The 20,691-nt window shown below is 35.3% G+C and overlaps 2 protein-coding genes across 2 annotated transcripts; both read right to left on the bottom strand.

Annotated features, from left to right (window-relative positions):
- Positions 1–2,596: 2,596 nt before the first annotated feature.
- Positions 2,597–3,941, bottom strand: LOC138326686 (uncharacterized). The gene is made up of 3 exons (XM_069272726.1): positions 3,708–3,941; positions 3,086–3,504; positions 2,597–2,690 (listed from the first exon to the last, which is right to left on the bottom strand). The coding sequence occupies exons 1-3, from the start codon at positions 3,939–3,941 to the stop codon at positions 2,597–2,599; spliced, it is 747 nt and encodes a 248-aa protein (XP_069128827.1).
- Positions 2,709–13,835, bottom strand: LOC138328549 (neurocalcin homolog). The gene is made up of 3 exons (XM_069275407.1): positions 13,742–13,835; positions 7,644–8,092; positions 2,709–7,132 (listed from the first exon to the last, which is right to left on the bottom strand). The coding sequence occupies exons 2-3, from the start codon at positions 8,019–8,021 to the stop codon at positions 6,971–6,973; spliced, it is 540 nt and encodes a 179-aa protein (XP_069131508.1). The 5' UTR covers positions 8,022–8,092; positions 13,742–13,835; the 3' UTR covers positions 2,709–6,970.
- Between the last annotated feature and the right edge of the window lie 6,856 nt (positions 13,836–20,691).

Raw genomic sequence — 20,691 nt, 5'->3', positions numbered from 1 at the left:
CTGTGTTGTGTACAAGAGTGTGACAGAATTATAGTATTATACTGCCTTGTGTACAAGAGTGTGACAGAATTAGAGTATTATACTGCCTTGTGTACAAGAGTGTGACAGAATTATAGTATTATACTGTTGTGTTCAAGAGTGTGACAGAATTATAGTATTATACTGTCTTGTGTTCAAGAGTGTGACAGAATTATAGTATTATACTGTCTTGTGTTCAAGAGTGTGACAGAATTATAGTATTATACTGTCTTGTGTTCAAGAGTGTGACAGAATTATAGTATTATACTGTCTTGTGTTCAAGAGTGTGACAGAATTATAGTATTATACTGTCTTGTGTTCAAGAGTGTGACAGAATTATAGTATTATACTGTCTTGTGTTCAAGAGTGTGACAGAATTATAGTATAATACTGTCTTGTGTTCAAGAGTGTGACAGAATTATAGTATTATACTGTCTTGTGTTCAAGAGTGTGACAGAATTATAGTATTATACTGTCTTGTGTTCAAGAGTGTGACAGAATTATAGTATTATACTGCCTTGTGTTCAAGAGTGTGACAGAATTATAGTATTATACTGTCTTGTGTTCAAGAGTGTGACAGAATTATAGTATTATACTGTCTTGTGTTCAAGAGTGTGACAGAATTATAGTATTATACTGTCTTGTGTACAAGAGTGTGACAGAATTAGAGTATTATACTGTGTTATGCCTAATGTGTTTCGGATGTATGACAGTGCTATAGGGTTTGTGGATATGGAGTAAATATGGTAGTGAGTCAGGATTTTAAATACCAGTATGGACCGTGGCGGCCAAGTGATTAAAGAGTTTTGACATTAAGTTTTACCACTAGCTCTCCACTTTCGATTTTTGAGTTTTAATCCCATATGATAATAAAACTTTTTTTTACACCTACTAAACCTGGCACACCATTAAATGACATTGGCCATTAATAGAACAAACAAGATGAAAGTTGTACAGATTTTGGTTCGGTATTGGTATGATGTATACATGTTGTGTACTATAAGATGTAATGGGATGTTGTGATGCTGAGTGCAAATGGTAGAGCGTTATGTTTTAATGTTAATTATAAGTGATAATGACTATTATGTTGATAAGTTATATTTTTGTTGAGTAGAAGGGGTAGTTTCTACACCATGATGTTAATGCTAACAGTCTCCATGCACTACCTCTACAATGTAATAGATGCAAGACATACTAAAGTTACATCTTGATTTCCTACACTGTCCATCTGAAGGTGTGGTCAGTTAATCAATAGCCTTTAGACCAGGTTACCACTCATTGGAGTCAAATCAATATGCTTCACAGATTATTCTGATGTTATTTGTATTTGTCATACATTCTTATGGATGAGAATCCAATGTTCATTGTTTTAGGGAAGGTCCTTTGATATGATCTGATCAAAACTTTTCAATTGTGAGTGTATCAATTTACCAAACCTTTCATGTTATTTCTGTAGGAAGCATACATAATTTATGTACATGTATTTTCAAGCATGCATGATCAGATGGTAAATTGCTTTCCGAATGATCAAAAGAAGAGATTAATTTCCATGTCTCAACTGTGCATATTATTCTGTTTTAAAACACAAGAGAGCCATTTTTCTAGTCAATTTGTTTATTTAATTTTTTAGTCCAACAATTAAACACATGTATATTAAAGACAAAATGTAAATAAATGTTTAATATTTATGAACTACATCATTATTACAAACTACGCTATGCAAAGGGTAGTCACAGACATGGCCACATAAGGTCAATGTCATTAATAATAAGGTTAATGACAAAGTTCAGATGAGACAATTTTTATTTTATTTAGCAACCATTCCTGAAGTTAGTTGAAATGTTAGTGGGTAAACAGTAAAACGTTTTAAAGCACTTAATTTCTAGGTAAACACCTGGATTTCAGAAGATATTTGTGTAGTTAGGAGCTGTATAAGGAAATGGTCTAAATCATCACAGACTACTTAGTACTAAAGGCACTGACACTTACAAGTGTCACCAGGACTGGTAGTAAAGTCAACAGAACTAGAGATACAACACAACATGAGAAATAACAGTTATCTTAACAATAATTTCTCCATATTCAATAGAACATACCGGTAGTAAAACAACAGATTTCTCAGGCTCAATAGAACACAGAGGAATGGAAACTGTCCTAGACTTGCTAGAATGTACAGAGGCAAGGACTAAAAGCTTGCTAAAATATAAAGAAATGAAAACTCCAGACATACAGAGGAAACAGCAATAACTTCTCCAGAACAACAGATACTCCATTCTGAATGTAGGGAACAACAGATACTCCATACTGAATGTAGGAAACGACAGATACTCCATACTGAATGTAGGGAACAACAGATACTCCTTACTGAATGTAGGGAACAACAGATACTCCATACTGAATGTAGGGAACAACAGATACTTCCATACTATGAATGTAAGGGAACAACAGATACTCCATACTGAATGTAGGGAAACAAATTTACTCCTTACTGATGTAAGAACACAGATACTCCATACTGAATGTACTCTCTATACTGAATGTAGGGAAAACAATACAGATACTCTGATGTAGGAACACATTACTGAATGTAGGGAACAACAGATACTCCATACTGAATGTAGGGAACAACAGATACTCCATACTGAATGTAGGGAACAACAGATACTTCCATACTGAATGTAGGAGAACAACAGATACTCCATACTGAATGTAGGGAACAACAGATACTCCATACTGAATGTAGGGAAAAACATTTACTCCTTACTGAATGTAAGGAACAACAGATACTCCGTACTAACTGAATGTAGGGAACAACAGATACTCTATACTGAATGTAGGGAACAACAGATACTCCATACTGAATGTAGGGAACAACAGATACTCCATTCTGAATGTAGGGAACAACAGATACTCCATACTGAATGTAGGGAACACAGATACTCCATACTGAATGTAGGGAACAACAGATACTCCATTCTGAATGTAGGGAACAACAGATACTCCATACTGAATGTAGGGAACAACAGATACTCCATACTGAATGTAGGGAAAAACATTTACTCCTTACTGAATGTAGGGAACAACAGATACTCTGTACTGAATGTAGGGAACAACAGATACTCCGTACTGAATGTAGGGAACAACAGATACTCTATACTGAATGTAGGGAATAACAGATACTCCATACTGAATGTAGGGAACAACAGATACTCCATACTGAATGTAGGGAACAACAGATACTCCGTTCTGAATGTAGGGAACAGCAGATACTCTATACTGAATGTAGGGAACAACAAATACTCCATACTGAATGTAGGGAACAACAGATACTCCATACTGAATGTAGGGAACACCAGATACTCCGTACTGAATGTAGGGAACAGCAGATACTCCATACTGAATGTAGGGAACAACAGATACTCCATACTGAATGTAGGGAACAACAGATACTCCATACTGAATGTAGGGAACAACAGATACTCTGTACTGAATGTAGGGAACAACAGATACTCCTTACTGAATGTAGGAACAACAGATACTCTGTACTGAATGTAGGGAACAACATATATTCCGTACTGATTGAAGGGAACAACATATACTCCTTATTGAATGTAGGGAACAACAGATACTCCTTACTGAATGTAGAGAACAACAGATACTCCTTACTGAATGTAGAGAATAACAGATACTATGTACTGCATGTAAGGAACAACAGATTCTCCGTACTGAATGTAGGGAACAACAGATACTCCGTACTGAATGTAGGGAACAACAGATACTCTGTACTGCATGTAAGGAACAACAGATTCTCCGTACTGAATGTAAGGAACAACAGATACTCCAAAGTGAATCAAAAAGCACAGATAACTAATAATGGCTCCAGATCCAATAGAATGTAGAATAACAACAGCTGATATGGACATGCTTGACTAGGGTAGAACATATACTTCAGACACCAACCAGAGAAACGACTGGACACTAGTCTTACTATATTATAGAGAATATGTAGTTGACATTAATGTTACAGTGGGACAATATCAACCTTTATTTGCTCGAATAAACAGATGATTTCTCGTACTTGATCATTACGCTCACAGATGTACTAGAGCATAGTTTTCAGTTATCAAGATCATGGCACTATTCACTATTCACAAGTAGTACATCTGTGTATGTACACTACACGTAAAATTATCTCCATATTATTAGTACATTGGTATATAGCATCCATGTATCAGAGTTACCTCCCTTTATTTCACTGTGATGATATCAGAACTAAATCTATTCTGAGGAAAAAAAATAACGAAGTAAAAATAATATAATATAGTAAAATAACTACATATGAAAAACTCAAAATGGAGATATATATATATATAACATAGTTGAGTATTTAAACAGATTCATAATGAACACTTTATATCAATGTCAATGGGACTGGGGTTAATTTCATTTTGCAACCTTTACTAAAAATAATCTGAATTGAGCAATCACATGTAAATTTTTAATGAAAAATAATTAAATTACTTAAAATGTAATACTTTTTGATTATATAATATAATATCAGATGAAGCAACAATTAAGCAAAGTAAAGAAGAACAAAAAAAAATGTAAAGGTAACACTATCAATAATAGAAATAATGTACAAATAATTAGTAACAAAATATCCTCTGGATGACAATACTATTTGTTAATGAGTATGTGTTAAGGCTCTAGATCAGTAGACCCAAGAGTCAGTTAGGGTTAATGTTGCACATTTCTTGATTATTACCCTTAGGTTCATAGAGGTATCATAGTTAAGAATTTCAAGCTGTGTTAATCATACCTGTAGAACAAATTGATCATCTGTAAAATTGTAAACAGATAGTCTAAAATGTCTGTCATAGTAAATGTTCTTGTCATAAAAATTCTGTTCACGAACATTCAACAACAAAAAGGCATTACATAATCTGTGCACAACATAAATACAAATACTACACATATGATGGGAAATTATGTTAACATCTTTATTACAATGACAAATAAATTAATATCTTTCGATTTCATCAATATGCTAACTGTAGTAAAATCATATTGCCTACTGGTACACTGTATTTTATGTGTCAGTCTTTACAATGTCGAGAAATAAACGCACATAGCAAATGTATGGCTTACCAATATTTACTGGTATATACATATGTATATATATCTTAAATCAGAGTTAAAACAAGAGAGACAGTTTTAAAACATCCATATAACATCAGAAGTCATAAAAAGGCAGCAGTTATGTTTTTGACACAAAATCTTTGGTATCAATATGTATATCATTTGTTGAAGTTGACACCACTTCAGTATTTCATCTTTCACTTTCTATATATAGAGTGCTTTCCTCACAGGGACGTGATGCATTTCTATATTTTGTAATATTTACCCTTAATCCCCTAACACATCCCCTCAAATATTTCTCTGAGATTCTCATCCCCTGATCATCAGGCCAACTTGATTTGCGTTTTTCTCAGAAAGGAAGTCTGATCTTCCACCTCCAAGAGAGAAGGGGTAACACTACTGGTACCTTTCAAAAACGAAAGAACTACAGATCGAGTGAGCAGAAGCTATATTCTATATACAACTAAAAGAGAACATCTTGAGATGAACTACTTGGTATCACATCTTGATAATTGCTTGACTGTTGAATTTAGGGTTCCTGGGACATTCAGATAATGTGTTATTCATCTTGATAGATATGTGTAAAGTCCCTGTGAGAAGTCTGGTATGAGCTAGGTCACTATCTTATAAAGTACAATATATAAATCACTGGTATGCGTATGCTAGTAATTTGATCACAAATAAATTACTGGTATGCGTAGATAGTGCTAGTAATTTGATCACAAATAAATCACTGGTATGCGTAGATAGTGCTAGTAATTTGATCACAAATAAATCACTGGTATGCGTAGATAGTGCTAGTAATTTGATCACAAATAAATTACTGGTATGCGTAGATAGTGCTTGTAATTTGATCACAAGTAAATTACAGGTGTGTGTATATTAAAATATTGAAACACAAGGTTATATGTTCAAACTGTATCATATTGATGAAGTTGTTTTGAAAATGTGATTAAACACTCTTATGATATAATTGCACTTAGGTCATTGCATTCAACATATACCAGGTATGACGACTTTTTCATACTGGTCCCTATAGGAGTTCTCTCCCTTCTCAAAATAATTCAATACCTGAGATTAGATGTTCATCGAACCCTATTTTATGTTATCATCGTAGGAATTTTTTCCATGAGCTTGTTACCGTATTTTAACCACAATTAAGAATCTATTAGCTATAGGTCGTCATCTTGGATTTGTAAAATTAGGTGTGGGGTCTTATTTGTGAGAGGAGTTTATTTGTGGTTAAAATACGGTATTCACTTAAAAATGTGCATGGATTAAGCTTACATTTGGTAAAGGATTTGGATTAGTTTAATTTTCCATGTTACACACGAACTTTTCATATCATGCATACTAGGTATATTAATTTCCATTGAAATCGACTTTAGTAATTTTGCCTATAAATTACAAGGTAATCTGCTATTAAAGATTTTTATTGCTTGTTTTTGTGTAAACTATAAAGTGTTTTCTCTGAAAAATATAATGTTACGCTTACAAACAAATGACGTAACAATCAACTATACCTGCCAAAAGGGCAGACATCAAGGCAATACACAGATACAGAATATCTACCATTAAATAACACTAGAGACAGTGTTTTGTAAATGTAACAATTTACAGAATATAGAATAGCCTGAATAATATAAAATGTAAAATTGAATATCATCAGAATTTAAAAACTCACTTTTCTACTTGTCTACTCTGTCAGACATCATGTCTAGCTACCAAAGTACAGTTAAATTAGTGTAACCAATCACTGGATCACATGACCCCCAAAATAAGACCTGATTGGTACAACTGTTGTCATAGTTACTCATCCTAGCATCTGTATTATCGTGGGGTCACTCCTGGCGCCCTCTATGAACTCCTCCTGTGACAGCTGACCATCAGAATTTTTGTCCATCAAGTTAAAGATCTTGTCTGTGCGCTCTTCTGCTGCTGCTGCGTCACCATTTCCTGTCATCTTAAACATAGCCTGAAAAGGGAACACATTTCAGGTATGATTTGATTAACGAGGAAAGGGACCAAGAACAGTGGCCTGGTATTTAGGATTTAAAATACAATGTATATATATTAAGAACAAAGACAAAGAACAAATTCAAGGTCTTGTAGTCAGAGATGTAATTATCAAATAGAGGTTGAAAACAAAGGTGTGACATGCTAAATGACTATCAGTATCACTAAGAGCAAGCAGCAAGAAAACCTGATTTCTCATAGTTACCATGATAACTTGACTTGTTTATCTCCACAAAATCATATTTACCATACTAAGTTACAATGGAATTATTTCAATTAAAATTTTCAGTTGGTAAAAGGTTCATGAAAATTATTTAAAATAGAAATTACGAAATTAAGTAACCTAGAGAAAAAAAAAAAATTGTACTTATCATTTTATCTGTTAAAAACATGTTACTTAAAATTACCTGCATGATTTGTTATAATCACCTGAATGATTTGATATAATTACCTGACTGATTTATAATTACCTGTATGATTTCAATCATCTCCTCTCGGGATACATAGCCATTATTATCAATGTCATACATCCGGAATGCCCATCTCAATTTCTGTTCGCATCGTCCACGACTTTTCACACTCAAAGCACACATGAACTCCCGAAAGTTGATCACACCATCTCCATTGATATCAAACGTGCGGAAGGCTTGAGCAGCGAAGGTCTCGGGATCACCTTCAGGGAAACAGTTCGAGTAAATATTGGTGAAGTTGTCAATGGTGAGACAGCCGTCCGGATAATCTCGACGAAAGTTCCTGTACCAATCCTGTAGCTCTTTCTCGGTGAAGTGTGTGTTGATCTGTAAATCCTTGAGTTCTTTAGGGCGTAGCTGACTGGTGTTCTGCCCCATCCCAAAGCCAAGAGGAGTTGTGGTACTAACGTAGGTAAAATGTAGCCTTTATTTCTATCCAATCTGTAGAACTAAACAAAAACTCAAATTGGAAAATAGACTACTGATGTTTACAATTTAACTCTCTATCAAGCTGTGGTAAACTATATCATGTTAATAAGCATTGCTTAGAGCTATTTTAACGTATTATTTACCACTGTAATTGTTACAATAATTTACTACATATTATACAGACATTAAGTGAGGTCGATCCCAGATTTATGTATGTTGTTTGAACCATATTTATCTACTTATAACCTATAAATGAATGTTAATGTCAGAGATTAAGTATTGCTACCTAACTACTTGTAATAGCATCAGCAAATCATGCAAGTGCTTAAATCTGAGATAGACAGAAAATATTTTTTTATTGCAAATATATGATATTACATAATGACTGTGGTATCACATATGTGTGTCAAGGCTCATTGTTCATTAACCATATATAATCTAATGTTTGAGTAACTTCTCAACCAACAAGGGGGAGATAATATAGTGCTAGAATTCAGCTAAGAAATTTACGAACAAGTAGAACATAATCTAGTGTTAGAATTCAGCAGAGAAACTCTTTTTCAACAAAGGGGAGATAATCTAGTGTTAGAATTTAGCTAGGAAATTTATGAACGAAGTAGAACATAATCTAGTGTTAGAATTCAGCAGAGAAACTCTTTTTAAGCAAAGAGGAGATAATCTAGTGTTAGAATTCAGCTAAGAAAATTATCAACAAGGGGACCTCATCTCGTGTTAGAATTTGGCTAAGAAACTTATCAACAAGGCGAACTAATCTGGTTTTAGGATTTGGCTAAGAAACTTATCAACAAGGCGAACTAATCTGGTTTTAGGAGGATTTGGCTAAGAAACTTATCAACAAGAGGAACTAATCTAGTGTTAGGATTCAGCTGTAAGAAACGTGTGAAAAAGGAGAACGTAATCTAGTGTAAGAATTGAAGAATTGAGCTGAAAACTCTTATCAACAGTGGGAGATAATCTAATGTCAGAATTTAATCTAGTGTAAGTCACTATTAGAATTTAGCTGAGTAACTTATCAACAAGGGGGAGATAATCTAGTGTTAGAAATCAGCTGAAAACTCTTATCAACAAGGGGGAGTTAATCAAGTTTAGAATTCAGCTAAAACACTTATCTCCAAGGGGGAGATAACCTAGTCTTAGAATTCAGCTAAGACATTTATCAACAAGGGTGAAATAATCTAGTGTTAGAATTCAGCTAGAATTATATTCATCTTTAAGAGGGTGATAATATAGTGTAAGAATTCAGCTAGAATTATATTTATCAATAAGGGGGAGATAATCTAGTGTTAGAATTCAGCTAGAATTATATCTATCAATAAGGGGTGATAATATAGTGTTAGAATTCAGCTAGAATTATATCTATCAACAAGGGGGAGATAATCCAGTGTTAGAATTCAGCAAGAATTATATTTATCAATAAGGGGGAGATAATATAGTGTTTGAATTCAGCTAGAATTATATTTATCAACAAGGGGGAGATAATCTCGTGTTAGAATTTTGCTGAGAAACTTATCAACAAGGACGAGATAACCTAGTCTTAGAATTCAGCAGAAAACACTTATCCACAAGGGGGAGATAACCTAGTCTTAGAATTCAGCTAAGACATTTATCAACAAGGGAGATAATCTAGTGTTAGAATTCAGCTAGAATTACATTTATCAATAAGGGGGAGATAATATAGTGTTAAATTCAGCTGAGAAGCTTTTCAATTACATAGGGTCTGGTGGTGTATCAAGTTCCTTGATCTGTTGTATTATATGTGAAACATAACATTTATGGTGTACTCCAGATCCCTATAGACTGTCACATGATATCTTTTCCGCTACAACAGTAGCTAGAATGTAAATGTACACTGTCTCATGCATTCTCAAACAGAAACATTTAAATAATTGATTTGCTCTGTCGCAGTCTAGGTTCAACCCAGTGATAACTAATATAGACATCACTATATTGATCAAGCTCAAATAGCCTAGCATCTCATAAAGCTCTATCACAAACAGCCACATAATAGTACCTTTAGTAAATTCTAACTATTGTCAAGATTTTACTGAACTCTTTCTGCTACATTAACAATAATGAAATATGTACTCATGTTACAGTATAATTTAGTATAATTAGAGTTTGTATATTCATACCAGTAATATATGCACCCTTGTAATGAGGAAAATGCAAAAAAAAAGACATTAGGTTTTGTCCATGCATGGCTTCATTCAACACTGTCTGTGTATTTAAGGAATAGACTTTTATTTTGTTGAGGTTATAATGATAATGGAGCATGTGCAAATTATGTAACCCCCGGCCTTCACCGGGTTACATAAAATTTACACAGGCTCCATTAACATTATAACCTCATAACCTCAACAAAATAAAAATCTATTCCTTATAAATACAGTTTTTCACGTAAATGATTATTATCTATTCTCGCGACATTTGAATTTTTTTTTAATAAAAAACACATGTTTTTCTCTCCTGTCATCGTCAATTAATTTGATTGAATAGCTGATTGGAATCGAGTCATTTATATGTTCCCACCAAAAGTGGGGTCATGACCCCACGTTGCTATGCCAGCGACTGTTCCAGCAACAATAGAATCGCCACACGTGTTGTACTATCATTATGCACTGATAATGATAATTCAAGAAAGCATGGTTATTGAGTCCATGTCAGTGCAAACTGTAAATATATACATATATATATTGTGGCGAATCTGGATTTGCATGGGCCTGTGCCAAGGCATCAGTGATAATTATAATTCCAGTTTTGGATATTTATTATAATTCTAGTTTCGGATGGGTATGAATAGAGAATGTAGGCTATACATCTCTGGTGTAGATAAATTTGTGTAACTTATGTATTGAGCATGGTAAATTGGTATGGAAAACTGTGTGAGTGTGATCTTATTATAACAAGATCGAGAGACCTTGTAAACAGCTGATTTTTTTTTACCTCTGTATTCGGCTGGGTTTACTCGACTGTTTTTATGATAAATAGCGATAATTACATGCCAACATTAATTAGGATGTTAGTAAAATTATTGTTCTAACTGTAGAACACGGAATTGTGTAAATCTATTCATTTTTCGATTTTTAATGATTTTATTTGTCTACTGGGTCTTAAAATTAGTTTTGCCCGGTCGCCATTACAACACTGCTACTGGTATACGGGATTCGTTACAGCCTACTTATGCAAGGTAAAATTGTAATCATATCGATAATTTTAGAATTTGTTAGCATATTGTGTAAAACTTATGAGTTCATAGATCATTTTCGCAAAAGTTTTATTACTTACGGGTTATAAACGTCTGAACTCATAGTTTGTTTATCTTAGTTCATCCCGTTCCCACTCTCAACATGGCGAGCAATGTAACGTCATGAGAGAACTACTTCGGAAGCGTACGGTTGTAATAGTTCGCTTTCAGCATTCTATAGTTTATAATAGTCTATAAATGTAATAAGAAAGGTTTTACTTATATTATAGAAGTACATTTTTATTGTAAAATATGTATTTTAATTGATAGATTCCCGCATTATGTTGCGGAAGGAATCGTCTAGACACGGCTGCTCGGTCGTAGTAAATGCTACTGTTGACCCCGCACGTGAGGTCACGTTTTCCTTATATGGATATTTTCCTCATCAGATGAGGAATTTGCCTCATCTGGTGAGGACGTCCTCACATGGTGAGGACGGAAGGTTATAAAAGGCGGCGTGCATCGCTGTTTCGACAGTTCTAGCCCGTCGGCATTGGTGTATACATGCGCCTTTTCATAACCATTGGATAGATAGCTTAAAGTATAGAGCAAAGTTAGTATACAAATAAGGGAGACTACTCGTACGGTCTTATAAGACTTTTGGATTATTTTTACAGTCATTAGGCTTTTATATGATATTATTTCATTATGAAATAATGTAAACAATATTAACTTTTGGTAAATTCTACGGAATTTTAGATAATATTCCAGATCCTATAACCGTAGAGGTTAAAGATAATTGCCTAAAAAGTATTTATTTACTTTGAGGAAGAGGAGTGGTATATTATAGAGAAATTAATTTATTGTATAGTAATTTGAATATTATTGGTATGGATTAGGGAAAATAGTACCTACAAGAGTAATAACTCTCTGTGGAAGAGGTTTATACCTGTTTCTATGAAATAATAAGTTCATCTATATTTAGATTTTATGTAACTATATTTAGACTGGATTCAAAGTCTTTTAATTATACTGTTGTCTCCTAAGATAGGTTGTAGTTAGTTCATTACCAGAAATTCACTTAAAGTTATTGTAATCTGATATTTTAGACCTATTATTGATAATTGATGGCTTAATTGATTATTGACTTGCTTAAATTATTGTGACAGAGTTTCTATGGACAATTCTCTAATTTAATTGTAAAAACTTACCAATTCAGAAGTACACAGAGGGAGTTGTTCATTGAGAAAACATAATTGGATAAATACTAATATTGTCCATGTATTTATATTTATAATACTGTAATATCATTCTCCATTACCAATATCTTGTAAATGTTAATTGTCAATGTTGAATTTGAAAATGTTTAATAATACAAAGAATCAGTAATTTATCTTTGGACTTCTAGTTTTCTTTTAAGTTAAGTATTTTGGAAGTGATAAATAAGTATTTGACAAGGCGTACGGTTATAGAACTCAAAGATACTTCTACTAGTGGTCCAAGAGGACCTGAAGAATAATAGGCTGAGGAAAGTGGTCTGTGACCACACTACTTGTCCTGGTCAGACTTGACCCACAAGGGAACAGGATTGTAAAGAGAGTGTAGAGGAGGGCAAGAGCCTGAATTATACATATACACAACCCCAGTTTCGTTACAATATAATAGTAAAATTTGGATCTATAAACCCATCATTTCTTAAAGTTCTCTAAAATAGTCATTAAACATTTAACCATTATAACATTATTATATACACTTTATATAACTCAACGTACCATACAAAAGAATTTAATTCAACTAATCGTCAAAAGTGGATGTAAAAACATGACATTAACTTATACAGCTGACTCAATTATAGATCAATGATCCATGTCCGGATTTCATGTCACTAGCCTACTTGGAGTTATCAGCTACTTGACAGCTACTATATAGGTAGGCCTACCTAACGTTGTGTATTGATTTTTTTTTTGAATTGCCAATCACAGGTATCACAATATCATCTACAAACTGTACATTTAGATCAATGAATGATTTCAGGCACTAGACATTTAATCATATTAGATCTAATTGACTTTTGAAATTGTAAGCATGCATGATGGGTTGATTATCAGGATCAGAAAAAAATATTACCAGGTAAGCACAACCGCTACAGTAGGGTTTCATACAGTATGACTGTACATAAATTTTTAATAAAAAAAAAAATTTTTAATTAAAAATATTTTGTTATTTTTTTTTTTTGGAAAAGCTATGTATATAGATATATAACACAAATAACACAAATTTAAAAGTGCGTGTCAGAAGGCCATTGCATTACTAGACCTATTGAACATTAGGTTATTGCTTTATACAGACGTTAGACATGTAATGTTGGGTTGCTACAAAGATATTCGCTGTAAAACTATCAAGATGTAAGAATCTGATATGATACAAGAGGAGGTATGTTATATGTCCAAGTAAATTAGCTTACCAGAAACGATCGCCGACCTCGAGCTCCTTGATGCACGTAACACCGACCGAATTCTTGTGTAGGAAAATCCCCAATAATAACATACGGTTATTTTTAGAATATCATAAACAGGAAGCGGAAGACGATCGACTATGTTCTGCAGTACGGGACATGTACATACGACCCTAACTCGTGCCAATGTCAGTATCGACGGTTCAGAAGAATAACACACCCATGATTAATAAACATAAGCGATTGATGAATCATTTCTGTTAAAACTTTGGGAACTATTTTGTCTTTCAATTAAGCAACGATGTCGCTATTTAGAAAAAAAAATGATTGGGTTATGAAAAATTTTTTGTTTGCAAACTTTTGTGAGAATCCGCTACACAGATTCAAAGTTTGCAAACATATATTTTTTCATAACCCGATAAAATTAAAAAATAGTAACATCAATGCTTATAATTAATGCTATACTCTATTTGATAAAATAAACTGTGTTTAAATGTACCATTCTAGTGATTTTTCAGATTTTTTTTCTGAATCAATACCCGGAAATACCAATGTTTCTATTATGTCAGGGTTTCGGGACATTCTTAGATTTTTTTTCATAGTGGTATGCAATAAAGTATTGGCCAATCAGAAACCTAGATTTGGTATGAAAACAAAGAAAAAATAATTATAATGAATTTAATGTTAAAAGACCATTTGTTTCCTGTATATATATTTTATAATATTAATCAAGTTATCATCAACACATGCATGTCAGGTAATCATTTACACAGGTATGTCAGGTAACCATTAATACAGGTATGTCAGGTAACCATTAACACAGGTATGTTAGGTAACCATTAACACAGGTATATCAGGTAATCATTCACACAGGTATGTCAGGTAACTATTAACACATGTATATCAGGTAACCATAAACACAGGTATGTCAGGTAACCATTAACACATGTATATCAGGTAACCATTAACACAGGTATGTCAGATAACCATTAACACAGGTATGTCAGGTAACCATTAACACATGTATATCAGGTAACCATTAACACAGGTATGTCAGGTAACCATTAACACATGTATATCAGGTAACCATTAACACAGGTATGTCAGGTAACCATTAACACAGGTATGTTAGGTAACTATTAACACAGATATGTCAGGTAATTATTTACACTGGTATGTCAGGTAACCATTAACACATGTATGTCAGGTAACCATTAACACAGGTATGTCATGTAACCATTAACACAGGTATGTCAGGTTACCATCAACACAGGTATGTCAGGTAGCCATTCACACAGGTATGTCAGGTTACCATCAACACAAGTATGTCAGGTAGCCATTCACACAGGATGTCAGGTAACCATTAACACAGGTATGTCAGGTAACCATCAACACAGGTATGTCAGGTAACCATCAACACAGGTATGTCAGGTAACCATCAACACAGGTATGTCAGGTAACCATTAACACAGGTATGTCAGGTAACCATCAACACAGGTATGTCAGGTAACCATTAACACAGATATGTCAGGTAACCATCGACACAGCTATGTCAGGTAACCATTCACATAGGTATGTCAGGTAACCATCAACACAGCTTTGTCAGGTAACCATTCACATAGGTATGTCAGGTAACCATTCACATAGGTATGTCAGGTAACCATTCACATAGGTATGTCAGGTAACCATCAACACAGCTTTGTCAGGTAACCATTCACATAGGTATGTCAGGTAACCATTCACATAGGTATGTCAGGTAACCATTCACATAGGTATGTCAGGTAACCATTCACATAGGTATGTCAGGTAACCATTCACATAGGTATGTCAGGTAACCATCAACACAGGTATGTCAGGTAACCATTAACATAGGTATGTCAGGTAACCATTAACATAGGTATGTCAGGTAACCATCAACACAGCTTTGTCAGGTAACCATTCACATAGGTATGTCAGGTAACCATTCACATAGGTATGTCAGGTAACCATTAACATAGGTATGTCAGGTAACCATTCACATAGGTATGTCAGGTAACCATTCACATAGGTATGTCAGGTAACCATTCACATAGGTATGTCAGGTAACCATCAACACAGCTTTGTCAGGTAACCATTACCATAGGTATGTCAGGTAACCATTCACATAGGTATGTCAGGTAACCATTAACACAGATATGTCAGGTAATAATTTACACTGGTATGTCAGGTAACCATTAACACATGTATGTCAGGTAACCATCAACACAGGTATGTCAGGTTACCATTAACACACAGGTATGTCAGGTTACCATTAACACAGGTATGTCAGGTAACCATTAACACAGGTATGTCAGGTAACCATTAACACAGGTATGTCAGGTTACCATTAACACAGGTATGTCAGGTAACCATCAACACAGGTATGTCATGTTACCATTAACACAGGTATGTCAGGTAACCATCAACACAGGTATGTCATGTTACCATTAACACAGGTATGTCAGGTAACCATCAACACAGGTATGTCATGTTACCATTAACACAGGTTTGTCATGTTACCATTATACACAGGTATGTCAGGTAACTATCAACACAGATATGTCATGTTACAATTTACACAGGTATGTTCAGGTAACCATCAACACAGGTATGTCATGTTACCATTAACACAGGTATGTCAGGTAACCATCAACACAGGTATGTCATGTAACCATTCACATAGGTATGTCAGGTAACCATCAACACAGCTTTGTCAGGTAACCATTCACATAGGTATGTCAGGTAACCATTCACATAGGTATGTCAGGTAACCATCAACACAGGTATGTCATGTTACCATTAACATAGGTATGTCAGGTAACCATCAACACAGGTATGTCAGGTAGCCATTCACACAGGTATGTCAGGTAACCATCAACACAGGTATGTCGTGTTACCATTAACACAGGTATGTCAGGTAACCATCAACACAGGTATGTCAGGTAACCATTCACATAGGTATGTCAGGTAACCATCAACACAGGTATGTCAGGTAACCATTAACACAGGTATGTCAGGTAACCATCAACACAGGTATGTCAGGTAACCATTACATAGGTATGTCAGGTAACCATTCACATAGGTATGTCAGGTAACCATTAACACAGTATGTCAGGTAACCATTAACTACAGGTATGTCAGGTAACCATTAACACATATGTCAGGTAACCATCAACACAGGTATGTCATGTAACCATTAACACAGGTATGTCAGGTAACCATCAACACAGGTATGTCAGGTAACCATTAACATAGGTATGTCAGGTAACCATTCACATAGGTATGTCAGGTAACCATCAACACAGGTATGTCATGTTACCATTAACATAGGTATGTCAGGTAACCATCAACACAGGTATGTCAGGTAACCATTCACACAGGTATGTCAGGTAACCATTCACACAGGTATGTCAGGTAACCATTAACACAGGTATGTCAGGTAACCATTAACACAGGTATGTCAGGTAACCATTAACACAGGTATGTCAGGTAACCATCAACACAGGTATGTCAGGTAACCATTAACACAGGTATGTCAGGTAACCATTAACACAGGTATGTCAGGTAACCATTAACACAGGTATGTCATGTTACCATTAACACAGGTATGTCAGGTTAACCATTAACACAGGTATGTCAGGTAACCATCAACACAGGTATGTCATGTTACCATTACAACAGGTATGTCAGGTAACCATCAACACAGGTATGTCAGGTAACCATTAACACAGGTATGTCAGGTAACCATCAACACAGGTATGTCAGGTTACCATTAACACAGGTATGTCATGTTAACCATTACAACACAGGTATGTCATGTAACCATTAACAACAGGTATGTCAGGTAACCATCAACACAGGTATGTCAGGTACCATTAACACAGGTATGTCAGTTACCATTAACACAGGTATAGTACCATACAAGTATTGTCAGGTAACCATTTACACAGGTATGTCAGGTAACCATTAACACAGGTATGTCAGGTAACCATCAACACAGGTATGTCAGGTTACCATTAACACAGGTATGTCAGGTAACCATCAACACAGGTATGTCAGGTAACCATTAACACAGGTATGTCAGGTAACCATCAACACAGGTATGTCAGGTTACCATTAACACAGGTATGTCAGGTAACCATCAACACAGGTATGTCAGGTAACAATTGCAGTATCACACAGGTATGTCAGGTAACCATTAACACAGGTATGTCAGGTAACCATTAACACATGTATGTCAGGTTACCATTAACACAGGTATGTCAGGTAACCATCAACACAGGTATGTCATGTTACCATTAACACAGGTATGTCAGGTAACCATCAACACAGGTATGTCAGGTAACCATTAACACAGGTATGTCATGTTACCATTAACACAGGTATTCATGTTACCATTAACACAGGTATGTCATGTTAACCATTAACACAGGTATGTCAGGTAACCATCAACACAGGTATGTCAGGTAACCATTAACACAGGTATGTCAGGTAACCATTAACACAGGTATGTCAGGTAACCATTAACACAGGTATGTCAGGTAACCATTCACACAGGTATGTCAGGTTACCATTAACACAGGTATGTCAGGTAACCATTAACACAGGTATGTCAGGTAACCATTAACACAGGTATGTCAGGTTACCATTTACACAGGTATGTCAGGTAACCATCAACACAGGTATGTCATGTTACCATTAACACAGGTATGTCAGGTAACCATCAACACAGGTATGTCATGTTACCATTAACACAGGCATGTCAGGTAACCATCAACACAGGTATGTCAGGTAACCATTCACATAGGTATGTCAGGTAACCATTAACACAGGTATGTCAGGTAACCATCAACACAGGTATGTCAGGTTACCATTAACACAGGTATGTCAGGTAACCATTAACACAGGTATGTCAGGTAACCATCAACACAGGTATGTCAGGTAACCATTAACACAGGTATGTCAGGTAACCATTAACAACACAGGTATGTCAGGTTACCATTAACACAGGTATGTCAGGTAACCATCAACACAGGTATGTCATGTTACCATTAACACAGGTATGTCAGGTAACCATCAACACAGGTATGTCAGGTAACCATTAACACAGGTATGTCAGGTAACCATTAACACAGGTATGTCAGGTAACCATTAACACAGGTATGTCAGGTAACCATTAACACAGGTATGTCAGGTAACCATTAACACAGGTATGTCAGGTAACCATTAACACAGGTATGTCAGGTAACCATTAACACAGGTATGTCAGGTAACCATTAACACAGGTATGTCAGGTAACCATTAACACAGGTATGTCAGGTAACCATCAACACAGGTATGTCATGTTACCATTAACACAGGTATGTCAGGTAACCATCAACACAGGTATGTCATGTTACCATTAACACAGGTATGTCAGGTAACCATCAACACAGGTATGTCAGGTAACCATCAACACAGGTATGTCATGTTACCATTAACACAGGTATGTCAGGTAACCATCAACACAGGTATGTCATGTTACCATTAACACAGGTATGTCAGGTAACCATCAACACAGGTATGTCATGTTACCATTAACACAGGTATGTCAGGTAACCATCAACACAGGTATGTCATGTTACCATTAACACAGGTATGTCAGGTAACCATCAACACAGGTATGTCAGGTAACCATTAACACAGGTATGTCAGGTAACCATTAACACAGGTATGTCAGGTAACCATTAACACAGGTATGTCAGGTAACCATTAACACAGGTATGTCAGGTAACCATTAACACAGGTATGTCAGGTAACCATTAACACAGGTATGTCAGGTAACCATTAACACAGGTATGTCATGTTACCATTAACACAGGTATGTCATGTTACCATTAACACAGGTATGTCAGGTAACCATTAACACAGGTATGTCAGTTACCATTAACACAGGTATGTCAGGTAACCATTAACACAGGTATGTCAGGTAACCATTAACACAGGTATGTCAGGTAACCATCAACACAGGTATGTCATGTTACCATTAACACAGGTATGTCAGGTAACCATCAACACAGGTATGTCATGTTACCATTAACACAGGTATGTCAGGTAACCATCAACACAGGTATGTCAGGTAACCATTAACACAGGTATGTCAGGTAACCATTAACACAGGTATGTCAGGTAACCATTAACACAGGTATGTCAGGTTACCATTACCATAGGTATGTCAGGTAACCATTAACACAGGTATGTCAGGTAACCATTAACACAGATATGTCAGGTAACCATCAACACAGGTATGTCAGGTAACCATTAACACAGGTATGTCAGGTAACCATCAACACAGGTATGTCAGGTAACCATTAACACAGGTATGTCAGGTAACCATCAACACAGGTATGTCAGGTAACCATTAACACAGGTATGTCAGGTAACCATTAACACAGGTATGTCAGGTAACCATTAACACAGGTATGTCATGTTACCATTAACACAGGTATGTCATGTTACCATTAACACAGGTATGTCAGGTAACCATCAACACAGGTATGTCATGTTACCATTAACACAGGTATGTCAGGTAACCATCAACACAGGTATGTCATGTTACCATTAACACAGGTATGTCAGGTAACCATCAACACAGGTATGTCAGGTAACCATTAACACAGGTATGTCAGGTAACCATCAACACAGGTATGTCAGGTAACCATTAACACAGGTATGTCAGGTAACCATTAACACAGGTATGTCATGTTACCATTAACACAGGTATGTCAGGTAACCATCAACACAGGTATGTCAGGTAACCATTAACACAGGTATGTCAGGTAACCATCAACACAGGTATGTCAGGTTACCATTAACACAGGTATGTCAGGTAACCATCAACACAGGTATGTCATGTTACCATTAACACAGGTATGTCAGGTAACCATCAACACAGGTATGTC

Source organism: Argopecten irradians, chromosome 1 (genome assembly GCF_041381155.1).
Source record: "Argopecten irradians isolate NY chromosome 1, Ai_NY, whole genome shotgun sequence".
Classification (NCBI taxonomy): Eukaryota; Metazoa; Mollusca; class Bivalvia; order Pectinida; family Pectinidae; genus Argopecten; species Argopecten irradians.
Note: the sequence above shows the minus strand (reverse complement) of the source record. Positions and strands in the feature narration are given on the sequence as shown.

Excerpts from the sequence above, each read along its gene's own strand:
- LOC138326686 (XM_069272726.1), bottom strand. The coding sequence starts at position 3,941 with ATGTCCATATCAGCTGTTGTTATTCTACATTCTATTGGATCTGGAGCC. Across the intron at positions 3,505-3,707 it reads TTCCTTACATGCAGTACATA|TACAGAGTATCTGTTGTTCC; the intron begins GTATCTGTTATT and ends CCCTACATTCAG. Across the intron at positions 2,691-3,085 it reads TCTGTTGTTCCCTACATTCA|TATGGAAGTATCTGTTGTTC; the intron begins GTAAGGAGTAAA and ends TCCTACATTCAG.
- LOC138328549 (XM_069275407.1), bottom strand. The coding sequence starts at position 8,021 with ATGGGGCAGAACACCAGTCAGCTACGCCCTAAAGAACTCAAGGATTTA. Across the intron at positions 7,133-7,643 it reads AGATGATTGAAATCATACAG|GCTATGTTTAAGATGACAGG; the intron begins GTAATTATAAAT and ends TTCCCTTTTCAG.